This window comes from Nyctibius grandis, chromosome 9, assembly GCF_013368605.1.
Source record: "Nyctibius grandis isolate bNycGra1 chromosome 9, bNycGra1.pri, whole genome shotgun sequence".
NCBI classification, from domain to species: Eukaryota; Metazoa; Chordata; class Aves; order Nyctibiiformes; family Nyctibiidae; genus Nyctibius; species Nyctibius grandis.
In genome coordinates this window covers 37,621,567-37,643,787 of record NC_090666.1, presented here as the reverse complement: position 1 = coordinate 37,643,787, position 22,221 = coordinate 37,621,567, and the positions used below count along the sequence as shown (strand labels likewise).

The following is a 22,221-nucleotide window of genomic DNA, read 5'->3' as shown; positions in this document are numbered from 1 at the left end:
AGGAGTGAATTTTTGAAACAGCTTCCTAAAGCAGCGTGTGACTCCCTCCACTCCTAACTAGCTAATTTAAAGATGGATCTTGAAGAGTTTCCAAAAAGAACATACACTTCACTGTCTGAAGTCAAGGGAAATGGACTGAACGACACAGGCGTCTCTTCCTAGTCCAGTGTTCCTAATATTTGGAAACACAGTGAGGAGTGTTAGGACTAAGAAGAGCAAAGGCTGATATCAGTGTTTTGAATTAACTCAGAGAAATGAGATTTGAGAATTGAATTGAGGTTGAATGGTAGATGGGTTTGACGCTAACTACAGGTTTTACTTGTTTGTGCTTATAAATTTCTTGATAAAGTAATAAAAATTATTATTCACTTTGTGCATAAGCATTAGATATCGTGTGTTAATCAGATATTTTTCACTGTCTTGTAGCAGCCAAGATGGTTTAGTAGAGCCCTGAGCTCTTAGTTTCGCTTTTCCGCAACTGGCTCACCAATCCATTTCTAGAGAGATTAGGATTACTTCCTGCTGTATACAACCATTATTTCCTAAAATGAACCAACTATATGTTATTGTGCCTTAAAATTAGATCAGGAAATTTTCCCTTCCCCATTTAAATGACGTTTGAAGATCATGCTAAAATGTCAAAGCATGAGAATGCAAAGCTCAGGCCTTACATTCTGTTCTTAACCAACACCACCGTGACTTTTCTAGGACTAATACAAATAACAATAACACTTATCACTTACTGTGCACGGTGCTTTTCATCTTCAAAGCGCTTTACAAATATTTACTGCTAGTTAATCTGGAGGAAGCATGATTTAAGGCCAGCTTCTGATAGCTTGTGTGACAAAGTTAATGTCATTTAAATCGAATCTGTTTGTATTTAATAAGATAGAACTACAGTACTTCAGTTTAAACACTATTGTTCCATTAAAAGCCAATTACAGAAACGCAGCTTTCCTTGAATTTATAGAGCACGGCTTTTCATTTTAGAAAAGATCTATCTAAATACTTCATCCGAATTTAGTCTTCATAATTCTAACTAATTGCATAACAGTCTTTTCACCCAGCTGCATAATGCAATTCGTCATGAGGAAATAAAATCTTTGCTCTGCTCTGGAGGGCAGTACCGCCTGCGAGCAGTAGATAGCGCTCAAGATGTTTCCATTTATTATAAGGCTCCCAGACAGGACAAGCAGGGAAACTCCGACCTACCTGGCTCATCCCTGCACAGGGCGCTCAATACCAGACCCTCGGTCAGCTCTGAGCGCTTCCTTACAGCTAAGCCAATAACTGGTTTATTTACATGTGCAAAAATATAGTTTCAGTACCATAGAAAAGATCATTTTTCGGTACTAAACATATGCATAGCAGCATTTAACTATTTGCTATCCAGGATGTGAAGACAACTTTGGGATTTGAATTCTAGTAGGTAGATCCTAACATATTTTATGCTGATTATTCTATATTACAAATAAAATCAAATGGTAGCACAACAGGTTGAAGACCACTAAAATAAACACTTTAAAAATAACTTTAAAATACTGCTACAAAAAGGAACCACATGAATTACATTAAAACATATTAATTCAGTGACTATCACTGTTTTTTCTCTGAATCTCTGAATCTGCTGCAAATGAACCCATTTTAGAGTTGTTCAGTTTATATGTAGTTTCCTTTGCTATAGGTCAAGAATCTTTTCCAAACCCAAATGAGAGAATGTGATTTATGGCTTGATCGCATCCATACGCTACATTTTATGAGACACCTAGCAGCAGAGCCAGGAAAGGAACCAGTGGGGTATAGCAACTAAATAACCACAATCATTATCTGGTAAAATCATGACTGCTCTCAAGTGCAAGGATAGGGCTTGCAAAGCTGTTTCCACTGGCAAGGATTTTAGCAGTTGAAAATACAAAGGTAGTCAAAATGTAACCTGAACACAGACCTAGTAAGAAGATGAGACCAGGCAACTGCGAATTAAGAGGAAACTAATCTGCAAATGACAGGCAGGGTTTGGAAACTGAAACCGCTTCAGCCCAGTGGCAGAGAGCTTGTGTATCACATCGCATGTGAATTACCGATTAGCAAGTGCCGGCACGAACTTGACGCAGGCATATCCATTACGGGTAACGATGCTACCGCTTCAGTCCCAGGCCACCTGGGAGGCACGTGTGCTGAACGTGGCCGGGCTTTCCGTCCGACCCCAGCCTCTCTCGGAACTTTATTTCCCCCTTCAAGGTTGCTGCTTTACAAGGTTGTCACTCCTGCAGATTGAAAGCACAGGAAAAAAAGTTTCAGGCTGCTCATGTCTATCTCAAAAGCGGGTGCAGAGCGTATTCATTAATTTACATTATCAAATGGATGTAACCTCAGAGTGACTTCTTTGGAAACGGATTCTCCAGCCCTCTGGGCTCCCAGCGTGCTCGGGCGCCATCACCCAGGCCCCGCTCGCCCCACAGCACCGCTCTTCTCCCCTCCCCTGCGCAGCTCAAGCCCCACACAAGGAGCCCACTTGAACTGGACCCTGTCCCCACGCCCACTCGAGGGGACACCGTCCCCAGCTGACAGACACACAGTGATCCCAGGGCAGGCCGAGGGCCCCAGCCGGGCAGGCCGGTGCCCGGGCAGGCTGCAGGGCCCTGCCATCCCACCATGTCTCCTCACAGCTGGGGAGAAGAACCACGTTGGGTTACCCCACCAGGACCCCGGCTGCCCACCCGTGTGTGGGTGCTGGGGGGCAGATCCACCCCAGAGAAGTGCAGCTGCGGTGGTGGGTTTCCTATAAAAACGGGACCGGGGGGTGCACGACATGTCCCACCCTTCACCTGTCTCTCCTTTCACACCATCGCGGGAGGCCAGCGGCAGGGCCGGGCGGCGGAGGGTCCCTGAGGGAGGGCAGCGCTGGGCTCGCTGCCCCCGCGGCGAAACCAGGCCCTGGCCCCCAGGGCCGCCGTTCCCCTCCGGGCAGGGAGGCGGGGGGTGACTGCGGGCGGAGGAGGGGCCGCCGAGGCTTTAAACTTGCCGGTGACGGCCGCGCCGCCCGAGGCAGCAGGTTCTCCTCAGCGCCCGGAGGGGACGCGCCGCCTGCCCCTCCACCCCCCGCAACAGCTCTCCTCAACTTCGGCCCGGCCGGGCGGCTCCTCCGCCCCGGCAGCACCATGGCAGGCAGCGGGGCGGCGGGCTCCGGCCACCGGGACGCTGCCGCGGCGTCGATCCGCGGCGGGCTGTGAGGGGAGCCCCCCCGCCCCGCCCCGCCCCGCCCGGCGGGGGGTGCCGCGGCCGCCCGGCCCGGCAGCGCCTCCACCGCCGCCTCCCGCCTTCCCGCCTCCTTCTTGCCGCCTCCCGCCCGCCATGGCCGCCCGCGGAGCCGAGCGGCGCGGCGCGGAGCGGCGCGGCAGTGCCGGGGTCTCGCCGCTACCTGCCAGCGCCCCGTGAGGGGGGACAAGCGGGGCGGTGTGTCCCTGCGCTCAGCCCTGCCTCCCCCTCCTCCTCCTCCCCGGAGCGGAGATGTGCGAGACCCGTGCGAGGGGAGTCGCCTCCTAGACCGGCAGCCAGGATGGTGCACCTGCAGCCCCTGCCCCTCGTCGTGGTCCAGGGCGTCCTCCAGCTCGTAAGTCTCTTTCCCCGCATCCCCCGGCCCCTTGCCGCAAGACTTCGGGGGAACCGGCGCCCTTCCGCCGGGGCGGGCGGCAGGCGCGGTCCCAAGGCAGGGCTGACTCCGAGCCGGCGGGCAGCCTCCACAGCCCCGCACCTATGCTTAGTTATTTGGGGTTTGTTTTTTTTTTAAGCTAATCCGTGTTTTTCCGCGCGTTTGCCGCTCGGCGGGCGCGTTTGGGACCGCGGGGCTCTGAGGTGCCCCAGCAAAGAGCGGCCCCGGAGCCGCCGCGGAGCCGGTACCGTGGGAAGCGGGGGGGGGAGGTGGGGGGCTGCCGATACCTCCCGAAACTGCCCGTTCCCCAAAAGTTTTCTGCTGTCCTCCAGTGCCTCCTTCCGTGTGCGCGAAGGGCTGTGTAGGTAGGGTCACCTGCGCTGGGCCAGCTCCCCCGTTCGCTTCGGCTTCCCGCAGCGCACGGCAGGGGTTTTGTTAATTTTTGTTATAAACTGTCGTACATCGCCCGTATTATGCGGCGTGTTCCTTACATACAGTGGGGGAATCTGGGGACTGACGTGGTGAGAAGGCGAAATGCAGACTTCAAAACTCGGAGCTATGCAGGGGAGGGAGCGGAGCGAGGTGCGCGGTGGAGGCAGGTACGCGGAGAGCACGACTGCTCCTTAAACCAGCAAATTGTCCGGTTTGGGGGGCATTAGTGGCAAAAACCCGAATTATCTTCATGGTCATGTTGTTATGGAGGGAGAGGTTAAAAAGAGAAAAATTGTATTTGCAAAAGAGTTTGGCAATCTTCACTTTAACAAGCTTTATTATAACGTTGAAATTATTTCTTTTCGGGGGGGTGTTAACTACTCCCTTAATTATCTCTGATTCCTGCTGCAGAAGTTGTGCCTCCCTTCCCCAGCTGCCTTGTATCTGGAAGTTTGTCACTGTAGTCCATGGGGAGTGTGTAATAAACCTTGAAGGGATTAAACACCCTCCTTAAGAACTGGAGTCTAATATTACAGCGTGAGTTGATTGATTAGTTTTTGAGGAAGCTTATGTCAAATTCTAATCCGGTTTTGGATTGTGCTTGTCGTGTAATGTTTTTTGCTCCAGCACTTTATCATAGCAATGAAGTAGCGAGCTGCAGTCCGGCGATAAGGCACACATTTCTTCCACACTTCTATCCTTTTGGACAAGAAAAGGCTGTTTACATTCTTCACGTTCTTGCAGCCCTGTTTCCAGCTAAACAACGCGCAGAGGTGAGAGGTGGGAAAGGGAAGCGGTAAATGGATTACAAAGTTGCTGAGCAGAAGGGAACTAAATAAAAACGCTCCTTCCTCACCCCTACAACCTCTCTCGCTCACTCACACCCTCCTTTTTAAAAACAAAACAAAACACCAAAAAAAAACCCCACCAGATATCAAAGGGATGGATAGAAACTTGTATCCACAGGGATCGGGTTTGTTGCACGGTGTTTCATGGATGATGTTGGGAAGTTGCTTGCAGTGGTTTTACGTGCCTTGAGTGAAGGCTGGCTGAAGAAGCAAAGTTGCTGTCTTGAATCAAACAAAAATCATTTGTGGTCAGTGCAGGTTTCCAGGTGGATGTGGCACTCGGCTCATCCAGGAGTAGTCATTTTTTTTCTGCGTTCTTTATATACACACCAGCAAAGTTTTGGAGTCAATTAATTAGTTTTACTATATTACATAAATTAGTTTAAATAATAAATTAGAGCAAAATGAGAATGTGTGAGATTTTTGAGGCATTTCAGGTGTGCTAATCTATCACTAAAAAGTTGTGTAAGTACATTTTGGCATACTATTACCAGAACTCCTGGTTAAAGTTACAAGTTTCAGCTTATAAATTGAGTTTGGAAATATTTTATGCTGGTGGTAATGCATTGAATACAAGTCTCTGTACTATTCTTTGTTCTCTGGCCAGTATTTGGAGTGACTGGTGGCTTCCTGGAATCTACTTAGCAGTTTTAGCAGGTATGCATCGGTGGTACTAATTCTTGACTTTTTTTTTTTTTTTTTTAACCAAAGATCAACGTGGTTAATATTAATACAACACTAAAGGCTCAGCATTTCAGCCAAGAAAGGAAAAACCTGTGGGTTTCAGTGTTGCAATACAGCAGCATTCTAGTAACCCAGAAATGCTACCATCAAACCCTTCCTGATGGTGCAATTTTAATTTTTTATGAAAGCAGAGATGTTAGAATGCAAAATATTTTGGCACTGCATTTTAATGAAGGTAGAAGTACTTTTTTTATTTTTACTAGATTTAACTTCAAACACTTGCTTGGCTTTCAAATAGCAAAGTGTGGTATCTACTTACTTACCTTTTTAAAGGTGCACACACGTAGGATAAAAACCATGTAAAACTTCACAAATTTGAGGAGATGCTAAAGATTATGGCAGGCAATCTCCCTGAACTGCTGAAAGCAGTGTTAGGTGATCGTTTATACGATGTATCTAATATTGTTCAATCAGCAGTTCATGTTTAGTGCTTCCTTAATACAGTATAGATGTATTTTTGTAGCATATTCTTGGATTATTATTTTGATTAATAGATGGTCTACAAGTACGCATGCAGTAGGAGCACATATATATTTCTTAAACTGCTTTGCATATTAAACAGTAAGGAGGCCTGCTGTTTAGTCAGGTTAAGGTGCTCACTTGCTTCTGTATAAATATGTTGGTTTTAAGTCAGGGTTACCTTATGTTGTCAATATAGATCAAAACAGTAATTTGCAATGCACAGTCAGTACATATCTGGGCTGTTATTGATAAGACTAAAAATTGTTGTATTATATTAGCATTAGCAGGTCCTCTTGTTTTACTATTAATTTTCAGAAAGCTTTTTCAATTGTCACATAATTGCTGAATGCCCTGTTAGTTATCTCTTTGTAAATAATGGAGTTCTACATGTTGGAGATTGAAAAGACTGCACTATTAGAATTATATGGCTTATAGTATGCTTGCTAGTGTTTTGTTAAGTTAGTTTTAAATGCCTTAAAGGGAGGTGGGTTTCTGCTGCTTCCCTGGGAATATTATTTGTCATTTTAAAGAAATCTTGTTTTAAAAAAAAAAAATATTGTCAGTATCCAGTATTTTCTTTTCATGTTAATAACTAGCACCTTTAAAGTGTCATGCTTCATAACATTTTTTTAAAATAGCTTATATAGGGTCTTAAAAATGTAAGAGATTTCCCCCTTTCCTTTAAGAGGAAAAAAAATAAGGGCTGTATGTAGGTTTTGAATCAAGAAGCAGAGTTTGCTTTAGCTATAGCTAGCTAGTACAGCCACTAAAGCCCTTTGTCTTGGCAAGGTATACTTACAGACAAACACCCACAGACAGGACCCGTCGTTCTGTAGGGTAATCAGGCACCTTCACTACTTGTTTATTCCTACATCTTTGCAGTCTGAAATTAAAAAAAGGATTACAGCAGCATTTTACATCCCTATAGTCAAAATTGCATCATCATTCCTGTCAAGAAACTCCCTTCTAACATTATCACTGGGCTGAGCTGTCACCATGTTATAAACTAGGAATCGTTTGTTTTACAAACCCTTAAAAGCAGTTAATTTTTTCACAGTAGTGTTTGTATAGATGAGAAATAATTAGAAAAAAGACAAAGTATGTTGTGTTAGGATTTTTTCTCCACCAAGATTGAAGTATAGCATTTGGTATGAGTGAAATTCAATGACAGATTATGCTTGTCTTGGACTTTTCAAGGGCTGAAATGTTTACATATAATGAAAAACAATTTGTCAGACAATTAAGCCAAAACTTTCACAGAGGTTTTTTTAAGAGTCTAACAACTTGAGTTGAAAAGAACATTTATAACTTGCTATGGTACAAGACATTGCTTCATATGCAGAAATAACTTGAAAACTGAGGTAAAACTCCATTTCCATTTAAAATATGTATGCCACGTGAGGTGTAGAAACACAGATGTTCCTCCTGGCTGCTTTAATTTTGCCTCTGTAGCCTCGCAAATGTGGTCTGTGTAACATGCCCTTGCAGTGAGAATCAGAAATAGGCACCGTGCAAAACTCTCAACTCTGTTTCGGAAAGGTAAATGCTTCCCTCTGGTCATCTTGAAGAACACAGATCAAATTCCATCCCCCTTAATTTCAGGGAGATCTTTGTCATGAAATATAGTGGGCCCAACATTTCATTTGGTTTATTTCGGTATTTTTCTTGACGCTGTAGGCATTGTAAGCCTACATCTCCTTGCGTGATAAAATACTAGAAGTAACCCAGGGAATGCAGGCAGTTTGAAGCTGAAGACAGCTCAGCAAATGCTGGTTTCAGCAGTTTGAGAATTTATTATCCTGAATGAGGAGTTATGTCTTAAGGTGGATGGGGCTAGGCTTAGTTTACATGCAACACTAAACTCAACTCGCCCTTACATCACATCTTTTGACCTAGTTCTGTGGAATTGATGACTGATATTTTTCAGCTTATTTGTAGGTTCTGGGGCACAAAAAGGCTATAGATCCTATTTAAAATCTGTACAACAAATCGGTTTGACTGATGTCCACTAGACCGCAAGACACCCCAGCATTTGTTAGCACAAGGAATGTAAAATCCAAGTCTCAGTCTTTCCATCTATAACATGGAAAGGATTTTTCTGCCATTGTAAAGCACTTTGAGAGCTACATGTCAGCGATGTGCTGTAAGTGCTCATTACCCGTAGCGCAGTGTAAACAAGAGGGAAGTGAAACAGGAGGCTCAGTGGAGCCCCAATGCACATTGGGATGCACTGATCGGTCTCACCCTTCTGTTTTGCTTCCTGAGCCTTGGTTGCTGCAAGAAGGACTCGGACATGGGAGTTGAAACGGTACAGCAGCAGAAACCACTCACTGGTCTGGACTTTCAGGGCATCAAGACCCAGAGAGGTGCAACTCCACACTAGGTGCACCAAATTGCTCCTATACTGTTGAAAACTTTACTCTTAATCAACACTTCACAAATAAAAATATATGAGGAGAAGCAAGAGCTGCTCAGCACGGCGTGGTGTGGGAAACGAGCACTGGGCAGTAACCATCGCTGGGGTGCCAGCGGTTCGTAGCCTGTGATCTGTGGGTGACATGTTAACCTGTGTTTGGCTCAAGTAGTGAATAAGACACGGTAGTTCTTGGGCACTTGGGTAAACAGCCGCAATAATGAAAGATCAGCGCTAGTCTATGCTGAATGGCTTTAAGGCAAAAGCTGTAATTGCATAGGTGCAGGTTGCATCTTCGTTAGAAACAGAGCGAGCTGTTCTGGTGCTCGGGGAAGATTGTCACCTCAAGTCTTTCACAAGTGCTTGTCAATGTATCAAAACCAGATGCAGTGAGGGAAAAGGAAGGTTGCTGTGATAGGTGACAATTTAAAAGCATGGGTCCTTCACAGGATGGTGCATTTGCTCTGTTAATCTCTCTTCTAGTCCTGATTTTGCCCACCTCTTTAACTCACTACTTCGCTATACCCATTCTAAAGCAAAAATACTGGCCTTGAACTTTTTATTAGATCAAATCTTGCAGAACTTGAAAAGAGGAAAGTGAAAGTTCCCATTCACATGACTATTATGAATTAAACCTGAACTTGATTTCCCAACATCCTGTTTTGGGGCAGCTTTGGCGTTTCACTTCAAAACTTAAATATGCTTGTGTATATTTCCCCAAGCCCATTCATTGCTCCCATTCCACTTTCATTCTCTCAATTTCCCACCATGTTTGTAGCTGTAGTTTACACAGTCTGTTTAGGTAGTTAAAGGATCAGTCAGAGTTAAAGAAAATAATGGATGGACCTGCTAGGTACGCTCTGCTTCCAGCTACTATTAAGTCCATGAGAGTCACGTTTCACCCTCTTAGAGCCCTTTTCCCCCAGTTTAGCGCTTTTCATGCTTGCAGGTTTTCTCTGATACTCTATTCATCCCATTTATCAGTTGTTTCCCTGTGGCTCATAGAATCATTTCATTTTGGTTGGAAAGGACCTTTAAGATCATTGAGTCCAACCGTTAACCCAGCACTGCCAAGCCCACCTCTAAACCATGTCCCTAAGCACCATGTGTACACGTCTTTTAAATACCTCCAGGGATGGTGACTCCACCACTAATTCCCTGGGCAGCCTGTTCCAATGCTTGATAGCCCTTTTGGTGAAGAAATTTTTCCTAATATCCAATCTAAGCCTCCCCTGGTGCAACTTGAGGCCGTTTCCTCTTGTCCTATCACTTGTTACATGGGAGAAGAGACTAACACCCACCTCGCTACACCCTCCTTTTGGGCAGTTGTAGAGAGCGATAAGGTCTCCCCTCAACCTCCTTTTCTCCAGGCTAAACAACCCCAGTTCCCTCATACTTCAGAAGCTATTACTGTACTGTTGCAGCACTGAAAATGTGTTCGTATCTGTGCAGTCATGCACCACAGTTGTGCCCGCACGTTGAGTCACACCCCACACACTTTGGATACACCCTGCATTAAATGAACCGATGGAGGAGCCTCAACATAAGGCTGCAGCCCCGGAGTCTGCACCTTGCAGCAGGACTCCTGGCAGTGTGGAGCATGGGCTGGAGCCCCAATGTTCACCTGCTCCCAGACTCCACATACCAGACACTTGGGATGCTGCAAACGCTATGGGTCCTGTGCAGAAATACGGGAGTTGTCAGCACTCTGCCAGGTGAGCAAGAGATGGGACAGGGGATGGATGAGTTTCTGGATGAATCTCACACAAAACCTATGAGGTCTGCAGGTCAGGACTTGGAAAACAACGTTAATTCCTTTCCTGTAGGGAATCTCCTTGTGGGCTGGTGTTCTGTGTCAGATATAAGCTCAGCCGCAGTTAACAAAGAGGTTCAAGGAAACAAATTAAGAGTGGAGAGGAAATAAAGGGCTATGAAGATGGGTCCAGAGTTAAGACTAAGTAGTTTTGTCCTTGCAGCAGAGATTTCAATGCTGGCATGATGCTCGGCTCTCCTTGGAATGGCAGCACTTACTGTAAATACAGAATTTGAACAACTTCACTGTAATTTAAGGTAGAATTAAAGACCTTTAAGAGATGTAGTTCTTGAGTTAGGATTTCTCTTTGTTCCAAATAATTGGTAGTAATAAAAGCTATTATTAGGAGGGAAGTGAAAATGAAAGAATAGGGAGAAATAAAAACTAAAACTAAGAATCTAATGTCTCTAAAATCAGTTTTTATGTGCATTGGGACCAATTATGGTTATTGTGTCGTTACAGTAAAGAGTTGAGGTTACTTCAAATGCCCTAATTCTGCTTCTCCAGATCCAGCATATTTGGTTTATGTTTATGATCAATGAATCGTTGAGAATTTCCTGACTTTATAATACTTTTGTTTGGTGATGATCAGGTATTTCTAATATCATGAATCACCAGTATAAACATAACCTTAATTTAATTTTACTGTACCCATTATCTAGGAAAATAAAACACTAGAAGTGGATAGAGGTGCTTCTATATTTGTTCTGTTATTATGTAGATTTAAGTTTTCTTTATGGTTCTGATGGAGAAGGAGCTGGCTATGCTTGCGGCTGACCTGAAGAAAAAGAGCACCAGGACTTGGCTGAGGGAGTAAGAGGTGAATGTGAGAGAGAGGAAGATGATGGAAATGAAACAGCTCCCTGGGCAGGCAGACTGAGCCTGAGCACTTGCTGCAGGAGGAGAGAGACAGACAGACTGACAGTAACAAGGAATATTCCCACAGTAACACGAAGTTCTGTGTGTGAGAGGCTGCGGTGGGTCCTTTCTGCTCTTATTCTTCCCACTGGTGAGAATTTTGAAGTGATTTTTTTTTTTCAACCAGCCCTTCAGTAGAGGAAAGCAAAGAAGGAAGACTTGAGCTCTCTGACTCAGTCCATCTCTTTGATTGTACAAGTGCATGAACCTGGTGATTGCCGTGAGCAGTTCTGGGTGCTGTTTCTGTTTTCATCCCCTAAAGGGGGATGGGGAACCACAAAGATTAGCACCCCAGGAGGGTAAAATATGTGACCTTGACTCTTTTTTCCTCTAAGGCTGCGTGGCTCTTTTCTCCTTGCAAGCACCTGCTGACTGCTTCTGTTGTTCATTACATGTGTTGGGACTGCTGTTCCCCATGGGGCTTTGAGGCTCACATGGCCAGTGTCTTGTTCTTAAGCCTTCAGCTGTAGCTGTTACTAATGATTGTGTTACTCCACCATCAGCAGCTTTAACCATACAAGGTATTCCTGAGTTGAATTTTCTCCTTATTCCAAGCAGTTGGGTGGTTCTTAGAAGAAGAAACCTTCAGAGATTGTAGTACAGGAATAGGTACGTAACAGTAATTTTATAGTACTCTGTAGCTGGACTTCTTGGTACTTTATAGTCAAGATGTGTTACATGTGTGCCATCATTACTTTGGGAAACTGAAGGAACAAAGGCTGGCTCAACATAACAAAACAGAGCCTCAGGGCACGTTTCTCAACTTTACATCCAGTAGACCAGAAGAATATTCTGCATAGCTGACCCTCTCCTTCATTGGCCTATCTCGATACAAAGACAGAGACAAGGATAAACTTTGTCAGAGGAGAAGCTGGCTTCTGTGATGTGTGTGCATCCATGGTGAATGACCATATGTTGATTAATGTGACTTATTGCTTAGGATTTTTAACCCATTACTTTTTAGGTGGCACTGCACACGTTTTCCAAGTTGAATGTTAGTGCTGTACTACATGCTTTCCTCAGATAAAATTCTAATATACCTACATTTTTAATGCAAAAACACAATAGTTTGGTAATTTGTGTCTCCAAAAAGACAAGAAAATGTATAATTAAGAGTATGTATGTAAAGTACAATAAGCTGTATGTGGGTTCTAGTCATCTCAGAGCCATGTATTTCAAAACTGAGGAAAGTCAGGGTTTGTACTAAAGAGAATATATGAATGACAGAAATAGCTTTATCCCTACCCTCAAGTGACACTTTGAGGAGGAAAACATAAAATATATAGAGTCCTCCTGAATATCTTTGCAATATATTTTGATATTATTTCAGGACAAAGTATAATTATAATACATTTATTTCATATACTACAGGGCAGAGGTTGCACTATGAGGCTGTGGTCTACATAAGCACGTGCAAACTCATGTACTCCTTGGTTCATGGGATTCAACCCCATGGAAGCCAACCATCTGGAAGTCAAATATGGTAGCACAAGTCAGTGCCACTAAATCTTGCTGAGAGACCAGACTGGCAAGGTTTAAACCTAAATATATCTTAACAGCTTCCAGATTTAAATGCAGATTTAAATGCAGGAGAAACAACTGTACAACTGCTGATTGTAGGCTATGCAGGTGTGTGTCCCATGTGTCAGGAATTTAGTATTGCATGTGAGAAACTGAACTCCTTATTTCACAGATTTTAATGATTAATTTGGGGATAATTACTACATCCCCCTCTTGTACTTTATTCTGTTATGGATTCTTAAAATATTTGGAGCCTCCTTGGTTTAAAAGCAAATAAAAATCTCTCTAAGATATTCAGAAACAAGAAAAAAAAAAGGTTAGGAAGCAGTCTCTTAAATAAGCCAAAGATGAAACTTCAATCTTCAAACATGTTTTGTTTTGTTTTAAGATTAAAGCACTGTAGCAGCTGAGAAGAGCTGCTGCATCTGATCTTAATTGGCCAGTGACAGGGACATTTTTGGAGTGACATACTGTGGAGCAAGGGAGGAGCGAAGCCCAGTCTTTCAGTTTCTTGAGCAAACAGTGTGCCAGGGAGAAAGCTAAAGCCTGTGTTGTTTTCCACTCATTAAACTAACAAAATGCTAATCAGCTTTGTGGAAAGATTCGTAGTAGATAATGTTACCTCTGTCACTGTGGCACCACCGAAGAGTTATCGGGTTTGTTAGCCTGGGTCACTTTAAATTAGATGATTGAAACACTTACATGTGACAATCACTAACTAAATTGCACCTTTCTTTTAAAATAGATAAATTCTGTCCCTTGGCTAATTTCAATTCTGTGGCCATTCGAGGTGAGGAAAAGATTGATGTTAAACTCCTTATTGGGTTGGGACAAATCCTGTGGTACAGCTGCAGTTGTATGCCAGACTCTCCTTCCTCCCACTGCTGAGCCGCTGTGTAGCTCACAGTCATCGAATTAGTCCTCCAGTACTGGAAACATCCATTTTTTAGGTTAATTTTGAATCAAACTGCATGGTCTTCTGTGCTGAATGACAAATCCATCACTCTCCTCTGCATTCCCCTGGCTTGGGTCTGCTCTCTGCTGTAAGGAAATCTCTGGCCCTCCAAGGAGATTTTGCAAGCTGTACTCTGCTGTGAGCTGCCTGCTTGCCCCTTCTTCTCCCTCCTTCCCTGCTCCATCCTCCTGAAGATTTTTCCAAGCAGAGAATGCTCAATTTCTCTGGGAGAAGCAGCAGCTTCCTCACTTTGATCTTCCTTCTGGAGCTGCCTGCCTGATCCAAAGTATGGTAACTAGGACCAGGTAGAAAGAGTTCTCTTCCTTTCTGCTGCCCAGTAGAAAATATACTCTGTGGTAGTGGATCAATCCAAAGGCTTTATTGGCTTTGAGTCCTAGGTTGTATAATGTATTTCTAGAGTGTTTCCATTTAAATTTGTCCATTTTTTTAATTTGGTTGTTACAAGACAAAACCTGAGTGGATACCCACTGTTATAGCAAAAGACCACAACATGATGTCGGGGCTGTCATACTTTTTTTTTTCAAGAAGCAAGTTTTACAGCACTGCAGATGGTACAGACACTGCGCTATTTCTCTAAAAAGCATGCTTTCCCCTTCTGACACCCTCTCCTTACCAAGGTTTTGCTGTGGCAGTGAGCTCCGGTGTGTAAAATTTAGATCAAGACCAAGAGATGCAACAAACTGCATTTCTACCACATCAGCATTCTGGGGGCACAGAAGGCTTTTTGTTTATTTATGCTTTCTCTCCTTCGCCCTAGCAGCCAAAATTCCAGAAAAAAAATTTTTCTACAGCAGTTCTGGTGAAATCGCAGCTGATGTTTTTCCTTAAAGCTCTTAAAAAGTGGCAGAGCCATTCTCATCCATCTCACTCTTTGAGCCTCTTATTTTTCTGCTCACTAAAACTCTGTATCCAGTTCCTGGCACCTAACTGAAGCTGGCTTAAAATAATACCAAGGCAGCTGAGTGTCCGACAGGAGAATAAATTCATTGTTGAGATAGGACCTCTTTGATTTGAAATAAATGAAATGTCTCTAAGTGTAAGAATGAAAAAACATGACACACCTCATACTCAGATCCTTTTTATGGTATTCACTCCATAATCCTTTTAGTCAGATGTGCATGACCTATGTATTATCAGCAATGGACAGCCTAACACTGCTGTGACTAGGGAATTTAAACTCCACGTTCTATTTAACAAAACCTTTTGTGGATATTGGCTGGGAATCTGTTACTCTGCTTGCTTAGACTGAAGGTTCAGTGTTGCTGTTTTTAATACTTAATGTTGAACAAGGGGGGAAGGAATGAATTTAAAATAGCTAACTTTGTATTTATGGTGACTAAGAATACTATTCAGCAGAAACTTGCCTTCTGGTGAGTTTGCAATATTCTTTTAATGAACAGCACAGTTACATTTTTGGTGGAATAACAAGATTAATATGGTGAAAAATACAAATATAATAGGTATTGTATCTTCCTTGGTTTTGATGGATTGGATTGTCTTGTCCAGTTCAGATTAACTACTAGATTTATTTTTAATTGATGTCAGTAAAGCTGGTAACTGTGAAGGAGATTCAACTTTATGTTCTATTTAGATGTTAAAACTGTAGTCCTGATAACAGAAACCAGTAGTGACTTAACTGACTTGTCCCATACCAGTGACATTAATATCCTTCTGTGCATTCAGTGAATATTGAGATAAACTGGTCTGTGAGCAGGTATTAATAAAGCCTGCTCTACTATGAATATGTGCCCTATGTCCTGATTTCAGTCTTGCCCACTACAATTATTTAATAGAAATCTAATTATCCTCGGGATCACCAGCTCTGTCAGATCTGATCGAAGCGTACAGAATGGTTGAACACTTATTTGAGTGGCACTGACGTACAGCTGACAGGCGACAGCATCATAGGAAGCTTGATCTTCTTAGGAAATGGGCTAAAATAATATTTGAAATAGAAATTAGTCTGAAAACAACACACACCTGAATCCCAATCAGAAGTTCACCAGGACTTCCTAGAATGGCCACATTTCAGGGTTTTGGTTGTTATTATATAGATGTGTAGAGGCTACAAAAGACATTTTAATCTTTCATTGGCTGTAATGAAAACGTGGGCTACTGTATAATTCATTTGGTTCAGGCTCCTCTTCAAAATACTCAACTGGAAAAGAAGTAATAATCAATTTTAGTCGGGCAAGAAAACCTACACAAATAAATGTGTTTTTTTTCTCATTTATTCAGTTTGAGAATAACATCTTAACTAAATGTGGTCAGGAATTTTATTACATTTCTGGAAAATTCTAAGTCATTAAAAGATAGTACAGAAGTTATCTCTGTCACAGAATTAAACACCTGCAGTTTGCATATGGTGCCTGGGGATGGGATTCAGCAAGCTGCCCACACGGAAGGAAGGGACATACCTAGCAAGGTCCCGAGAAGAAAGGAGCAGTAGATTAAAATGTGTCCCTTTTACAAACTTCAGAGCCTTCCTCTGGGTTGCAAGGATGCCTTCTTTCACTTAGACTAGCAGGCTTTTTAAGAGAAGCTGGTTAGCCTAAGGTAAAACAGCTTTTAATGACTAATGAATAAATAGGTGATAATATCTCCATTCTCTCTGTGCAAATAAGTCAGCGCTTATCCCCTAATTAGGGTGGCAGGAGGGAAAGTGAGCCTGCATCTCTTGAGACAGTATCATATTTATCAAGGTAGACAGTATTCTGCAGGAGCATGCTCAATCCCTGCACTCAAAGGGACTGAGAGCTGCTTGGATCTACCTTTTGGAGGAAGAGAGAGAATAAGTACAAATTTGTTCAGTTTCTTTGGAGGTGGCATACGTATGTTCAAATTCAGTGAGAGCAGGAAAGTGGCTTTCTTCTCACACCTACCAGATGTACGTGCTCCTGCAAGAAGATATTGGATTAAAAAAACCCTAAAAAATAAAATAAAAGTTGTGCAGCATCACTGCAAGCATTTTTTCCTCTTTCTTTGACCTTAGTCAAAGGTGGGTGAAAACCACATCCTGGATTGGATCCTTCAACAGAAATCAATGAAGGAATGCCTAGACTTGTATCCCAAGAGAGCCCATACATGGATTAGGAGCTCAGGTGCTCAGCAAAGCATGCTGCAAACCAAAGGGGAATTTGCTTTCTTAAAATGTAAGGACCACTTGAGTCATGCTTCTTACAGTGTGGTTTTACAGGTTATCGATTTAGGACCTAGGCATCCATTATGAACCTGTGGAAAAACTGTACTTGCTGTCCCTCAAGCTCTCCCTGCTCTTTTGTTGTTTACTTTAGCAGATGGATACCAGGACAAGCTACCCAATACCTTCCTGTGACGTAGGACTGCTCATACTGAACGCTTCCGAGTATTCTTCCTTAGTTTTTTTTTAGAAGGTCCCATGATAATCCCTAGGAAGTTTCACAGCTGACGGTATCATATTGTTTAGTAAGTTTTTCCTAATACTATACACAAAATTTTCCTAATTCCTTTCTGTTTTGCTTAGCTATCTTCTTTTCCATCACTCTTGGGACACTTTGCTTTAGGCTGCATTATTTTGCCTGTTCCTGAGGAGCTTTTTCTCAAAGAACTACAATGTTAGCATTGTGAGTCACAGCAAGTTTTGCCTCTTTATTGATCTTTTCTACCGATCATGCATGTTTGGAGTGACTTCTGCCTTTTCTTCTTCCCTCTTTCCTGATGGTTTTCACAGAACATCATAATGGAATGATATCCGCAGTGCTGACCCGACTTGTTAGGGTTAAAAGGTACCATCTAAGCATACAGGACTCTTGGAGAATTTGGCAATTTTGCAGATGAAGAAAATGGGCTAGGTTCAGGAGGAAGGCATTGTATTCTGAGTAATTCTCTTGGAATATTTTTTTTCTACTCCAAACTGCAAAATGTTCACTACCAAATTTTTTTATCCACCTCCGGACACACTATCTAGGCAGTTTGTTTTTCTTTTCTGGACATCAGCAGTCAGCCCATGAGGATGGGGGACTATGTGTACACTCTAAAGATGTGAACTACATTACTATATCAGCACTATGCGCATGTTAACAAGTACAACACCAAAAGGTAGGATGAGGACAGTTACGCGGTTTTGATCAGCTCAGAGCTCAGGGAGAACATTCTTGTTCTCCCAGAACATTACCAATCTCCCCAATGTATTGCTTTATTGCGAGGTCTTCAGGGGTGCCTTCTGCTTTGTGTATGGGCTGAGCACACATCAGTGCTCTGAGTAAATACAGTAGTGGCTGAAAACAAAAATAACAGCAGGAATTACACATAAACAGATTGTATACCTAAATATTTCGCTTAGTGTCTAATTTCTGATTAAACAAATATCCCATGAATTCCCGAGGGACGTTTCTTCGCAAGCAGTGACAACCTTTGTAACTGTCAATGTGCAAGAAAAACTTCTGTTGAAAGATGCTGTAAAAAAGCATCAGATGTTTTGTTGCTATAAACCTATTGCTTCAAATTCCCTGTTCCTGAAAGAAATACATTTGGACTAGTCTGTAAAATAGTCTTCTTACCTGGAACCACCACCAGTTTCTCATACAAGTCATCATCTTTAATAGATAAACTTCCCATTAAGAGCTAGACGAGGTGCTAGTTTTTCTTGCAGTAGTCAGAAATAAGAACAATAAACGTGTGGGAGAAATTAATCAATTTGGTTAGAAACATCAAGGTGCGTATCTATCTGAAATATAGACTGTATGGAAACACAAATAGGTTCAGAGAAGGCTCCAAGTACAGAATTATTGACCCTGGAGGATAAGATACAGAATAGCCTTCCTAGGCTGTACTTCCTCAATTTTAAGTAGTGTTTGCAAGGTGAGTAGTTCAACAGTTTCATCCTGCTCAGCAAAAATTTAATAGTAGATGCATCAGAGCTTTTCCTATTTTTTTTCCTTCTGTAAATTACACTACTGTAAAAGTATATCAATGTTCTATGCATCTACTGATGTTCTGTAAGACAGTATAAATCAGTACAACTGATTGATGTAACTCATAAAAGTACATAAATGTCTGCTTTTCCAATCTGGTTGCTCATTTTCTGATTGTGGTCTCAACTCTGGGACCAACTGGTTGAACTCTCTCCATGGTGTGTCACAATCCTGGAAGCGATGGGGTCTGCAATGCTACATCTGTGTGTATGACGAAATATTAAGTCTGCAGATCACAATGAACCTTTCTTAATCTTTGTGAAATATAAATACAATTATCAAAAGGTAACTTTTAAGATAAATTCTTCTTTCACATGGTGCTAATCATATGTCTGCACTTGGTATTTTTAAGTTCGTCAGGCAAAAAAAAATTCTATTTTCTTCAAAGTGCTTTTAGGCACTCACCCTAGCCATCCATTCAAGAAGTGATCTGCATCTGGGCAACAACAACCCCATGTAGGAGTACAAGTTGGGGTCAGAACTGTTGGAGAGCAGTGTAGGGGAAAGGGACCTGGGGGTCCTAGTGGACAGCAGGATGACCATGAGCCAGCAGTGTGCCCTTGTGGCCAAGAAGGCCAATGGCATCCTGGGGTGTATTAGAAGGATATATATATATGTAAGCCAATGTCCTGGGAAGTTAGCAGATAGAAAGCTGTCCTTTAAGTCTGCCACATAATACAAACGTGACTTTTGTTTCAGGGAACACGTACATTTGAAGCACGGGAAAAAAAATGCTAAATTTATATGCTGCCATTTAAAACCTATAATTGAGATAATCAACTTTGAGTCATCGTGTTTAAAAAATAAAGCTGCTAGGAAAATACTGCGTTTTTTTAAATGGAACATAACCAGCGTTTTGACACAAGCAATCCTCTGATGAAGGAAAGACAGTGTACTGGAAGAGCGGGAGGAAGGTGGCAGCAGTGCATTTTCTGGTAGCCACGCTTGCTTAACCTGGTGAAGGAAGTCCACCCTCCCAGTGACATTGCACTGCTGGTATAAATATGGGCCTTAAGGGGTAAAAACACACTGAGATGAAGAGGTTAACTTAAATACTCAGCACCCATCAGTCTGTTGAATGGAAAGGTACATTTTCACTAATATGGAAACTCTGTGTGTTTAGTAACATCCCTCCTTCAGATCCTTCAAACCCCATAGCAACAATATATTTTGAAAATAAATAACTTTACAATGAAATTTGAAGGCAACAAGATTGTTTAAATCATCTGCTTTGGAAAGATTAGATTTTGGAGGGTTTATTTTGTTTGTACTGTGTTTTCCAGCAAACTATGTCAAAACTTTTCAGTAATGATAGTGATTATGAAAATTTAAGCCTACAAAATCCCTCTGTGAATTCAGTCTGTAGTCTTACAGAAGAACGGGACTCCATTTGTTACTGACTTCCACTTAGAGTACAACCCATTAACCGCTACCTTCTAAGCCTGAGTCCAGCTGCTTTTCCACCCAAGCATTAGTCCGCTCGTCAAGGTTCTAACATCACAACTTGGAGACAGAGATGCTTGGGAGACTATGTCAAAAAGTAGATGACATTCCTTTGCTCTCTCCTCATCCACAGATCTAGTCTTTTGATAAATATTTGGCAAACAGTTTAGTCAAGCATGGTAAATTTAGTAAATCCATGGTAAATCTGTGCTGGCTATTCCCAGTCATCATCTTCCCCTTCATGTGCCCAGACATGACTTTAGAGAGGATTTGCTCCATGATTTCCCCAGGGGCTGAAGTGAGTCTGAGCAGCTGGTAATCTCCTGGATTGTTTTTAGCCTTTTTTGAAAATGGTCACTACATTTGCCTTTTTGCTGGTCATCAGGGACCTCCCTCAACCTCCAAAACCTTTCGAACTTGGTAGCGAAGAGCCTCATCATAACATCAGCCAGCTCTTTCAGCACACTTGGATGATACCCATCCAGCCCTGTGGACTATGTATGGGTTCAGATTTCTCAGGGGATCCCTGACTCCTTTCTCTTCTGTGACTAATAGTAAGGATTATATAGGGAATAGAATCAAAACTTCAGGGACTTGAATTAGTTGTACTTAGTTGTACAAGTGTCAAATTCATCCCTAGGAGTTCAATACTATACCATTGAAAGAGGCACCACTGTTTTTGTTTAATGATGGATGCTAAATGATCATTAAGCCAAAATTTAAATAATCTGCAAAGGAATAGTTGCCATTCACAATTTTTTCTCTAAATTAACTAGAAGAACCTGATGGTTCACTTCAAGTCTCTTTAGGAGATCTAAGCTTTACTTGCAAGGGTAGGTCTTGAGTTTGGTCTTCCAATATTGCAGCAGAGGATGGTCTTGTAGGGGCAGAAGGAAATGTGCTTCTGGGGCATTGGAAATGTTCCTTGTGGCTGAGGACGCTCCGGGGGAATCAGCAGTGTGCACTCTCTTGGTGACTCTGGAGCACCAGTCCTGTAAGAACTGCTTCATTCTCCCATCTTTCTCTCTCTGTATATAGTTTGAATATGGTATATTTTACCCTGAGGTCTACATCAGCAGTGTATAAGATTCAGCAAAAATTTCGAGAACAGCATTAGTGTGAGTTAACCCCATTTTTGAAGTAAATAATCAAGACCAGCCTGCTTAAAACACTGATTATTATATTCTTAGCAGTGTTACATTTCAGCAATACCCACAGATATAGAAATAATATATGCTTAAGGCAGACACAGGAAAATTATTTGTAATTCTTTGTAAATCTCATATTTCTGAATTCAACCAGTGTTTTATGGTTAGCAAGCACAGAGGTAAAATTGCCAGCCTGTGCTTCGAGTCAGACTAACAATTTTTTGCTCCTGCAAAAACAATTTGCATTTTTAATCATCTGTTAGTTTGTGTCCTACATATTAAGGGCTTGTAGATAAATTATTAAACTGAGAAATTCTAGATAGGCAAATGAACCTCAAAGCAATTGTAACACCTGAAAATTTATCAAGTGTCGTGATATTTTTTCAGCTACAGAAAGAAATTATGGTTAACCATTGTCAAGCACTCGCAGTTCTCTACCATACGGGATCTTCATTCTCCCCTCAGTTTGTTGGCTGATGTAGTGACAAGCTGCGGAGAGCTGACAGATTTAGCTAAGGGTTTGGAGTCTGAACACCTGTGCAGTGTCATGCATTTAAAAATAGAACGTGACAGCAAAACACATCAACCCTCTAATGTCCAAATGGAAACCACAGGGGTTTTTCCTTCAACTTGCATCCAGAGAAATAGCTCTCAATCATCACTGTCCAAGTAAACATATGAAGCAAAAGCTGTTTTGTTGAGGTCCAAAGTAAACAGGAACAAATCGGAATGGTAGGCATAGATGCACCAAAAACATTCAGTAGCCACCATTGCTTTCTTCTCAATGATGTTTGGATGTCCTGCATCTTTGAGGGGTGCAGATTATTAATGTTTGGTAGCAGTTTCTTCAGGAAGCACTCGCTGGCGGGGTAGAAGAGGGCTGTCAGCTAAAGGTACTTTGC

The 22,221-nt window shown here is 42.3% G+C and overlaps 1 protein-coding gene across 1 annotated transcript in view; it reads left to right on the top strand.

The window, feature by feature from the left end:
* The first annotated feature begins 3,352 nt into the window (after positions 1-3,352).
* Positions 3,353-22,221, top strand: part of NXPH2 (neurexophilin 2) — a 41,428-nt gene continuing 22,559 nt past the window's right edge. The window contains exon 1 of the mRNA XM_068407638.1: positions 3,353-3,610. Coding sequence (XP_068263739.1) covers positions 3,557-3,610 — 54 coding nt within the window. The 5' untranslated portion in view covers positions 3,353-3,556. The remainder of the gene's footprint in view (positions 3,611-22,221) is intronic.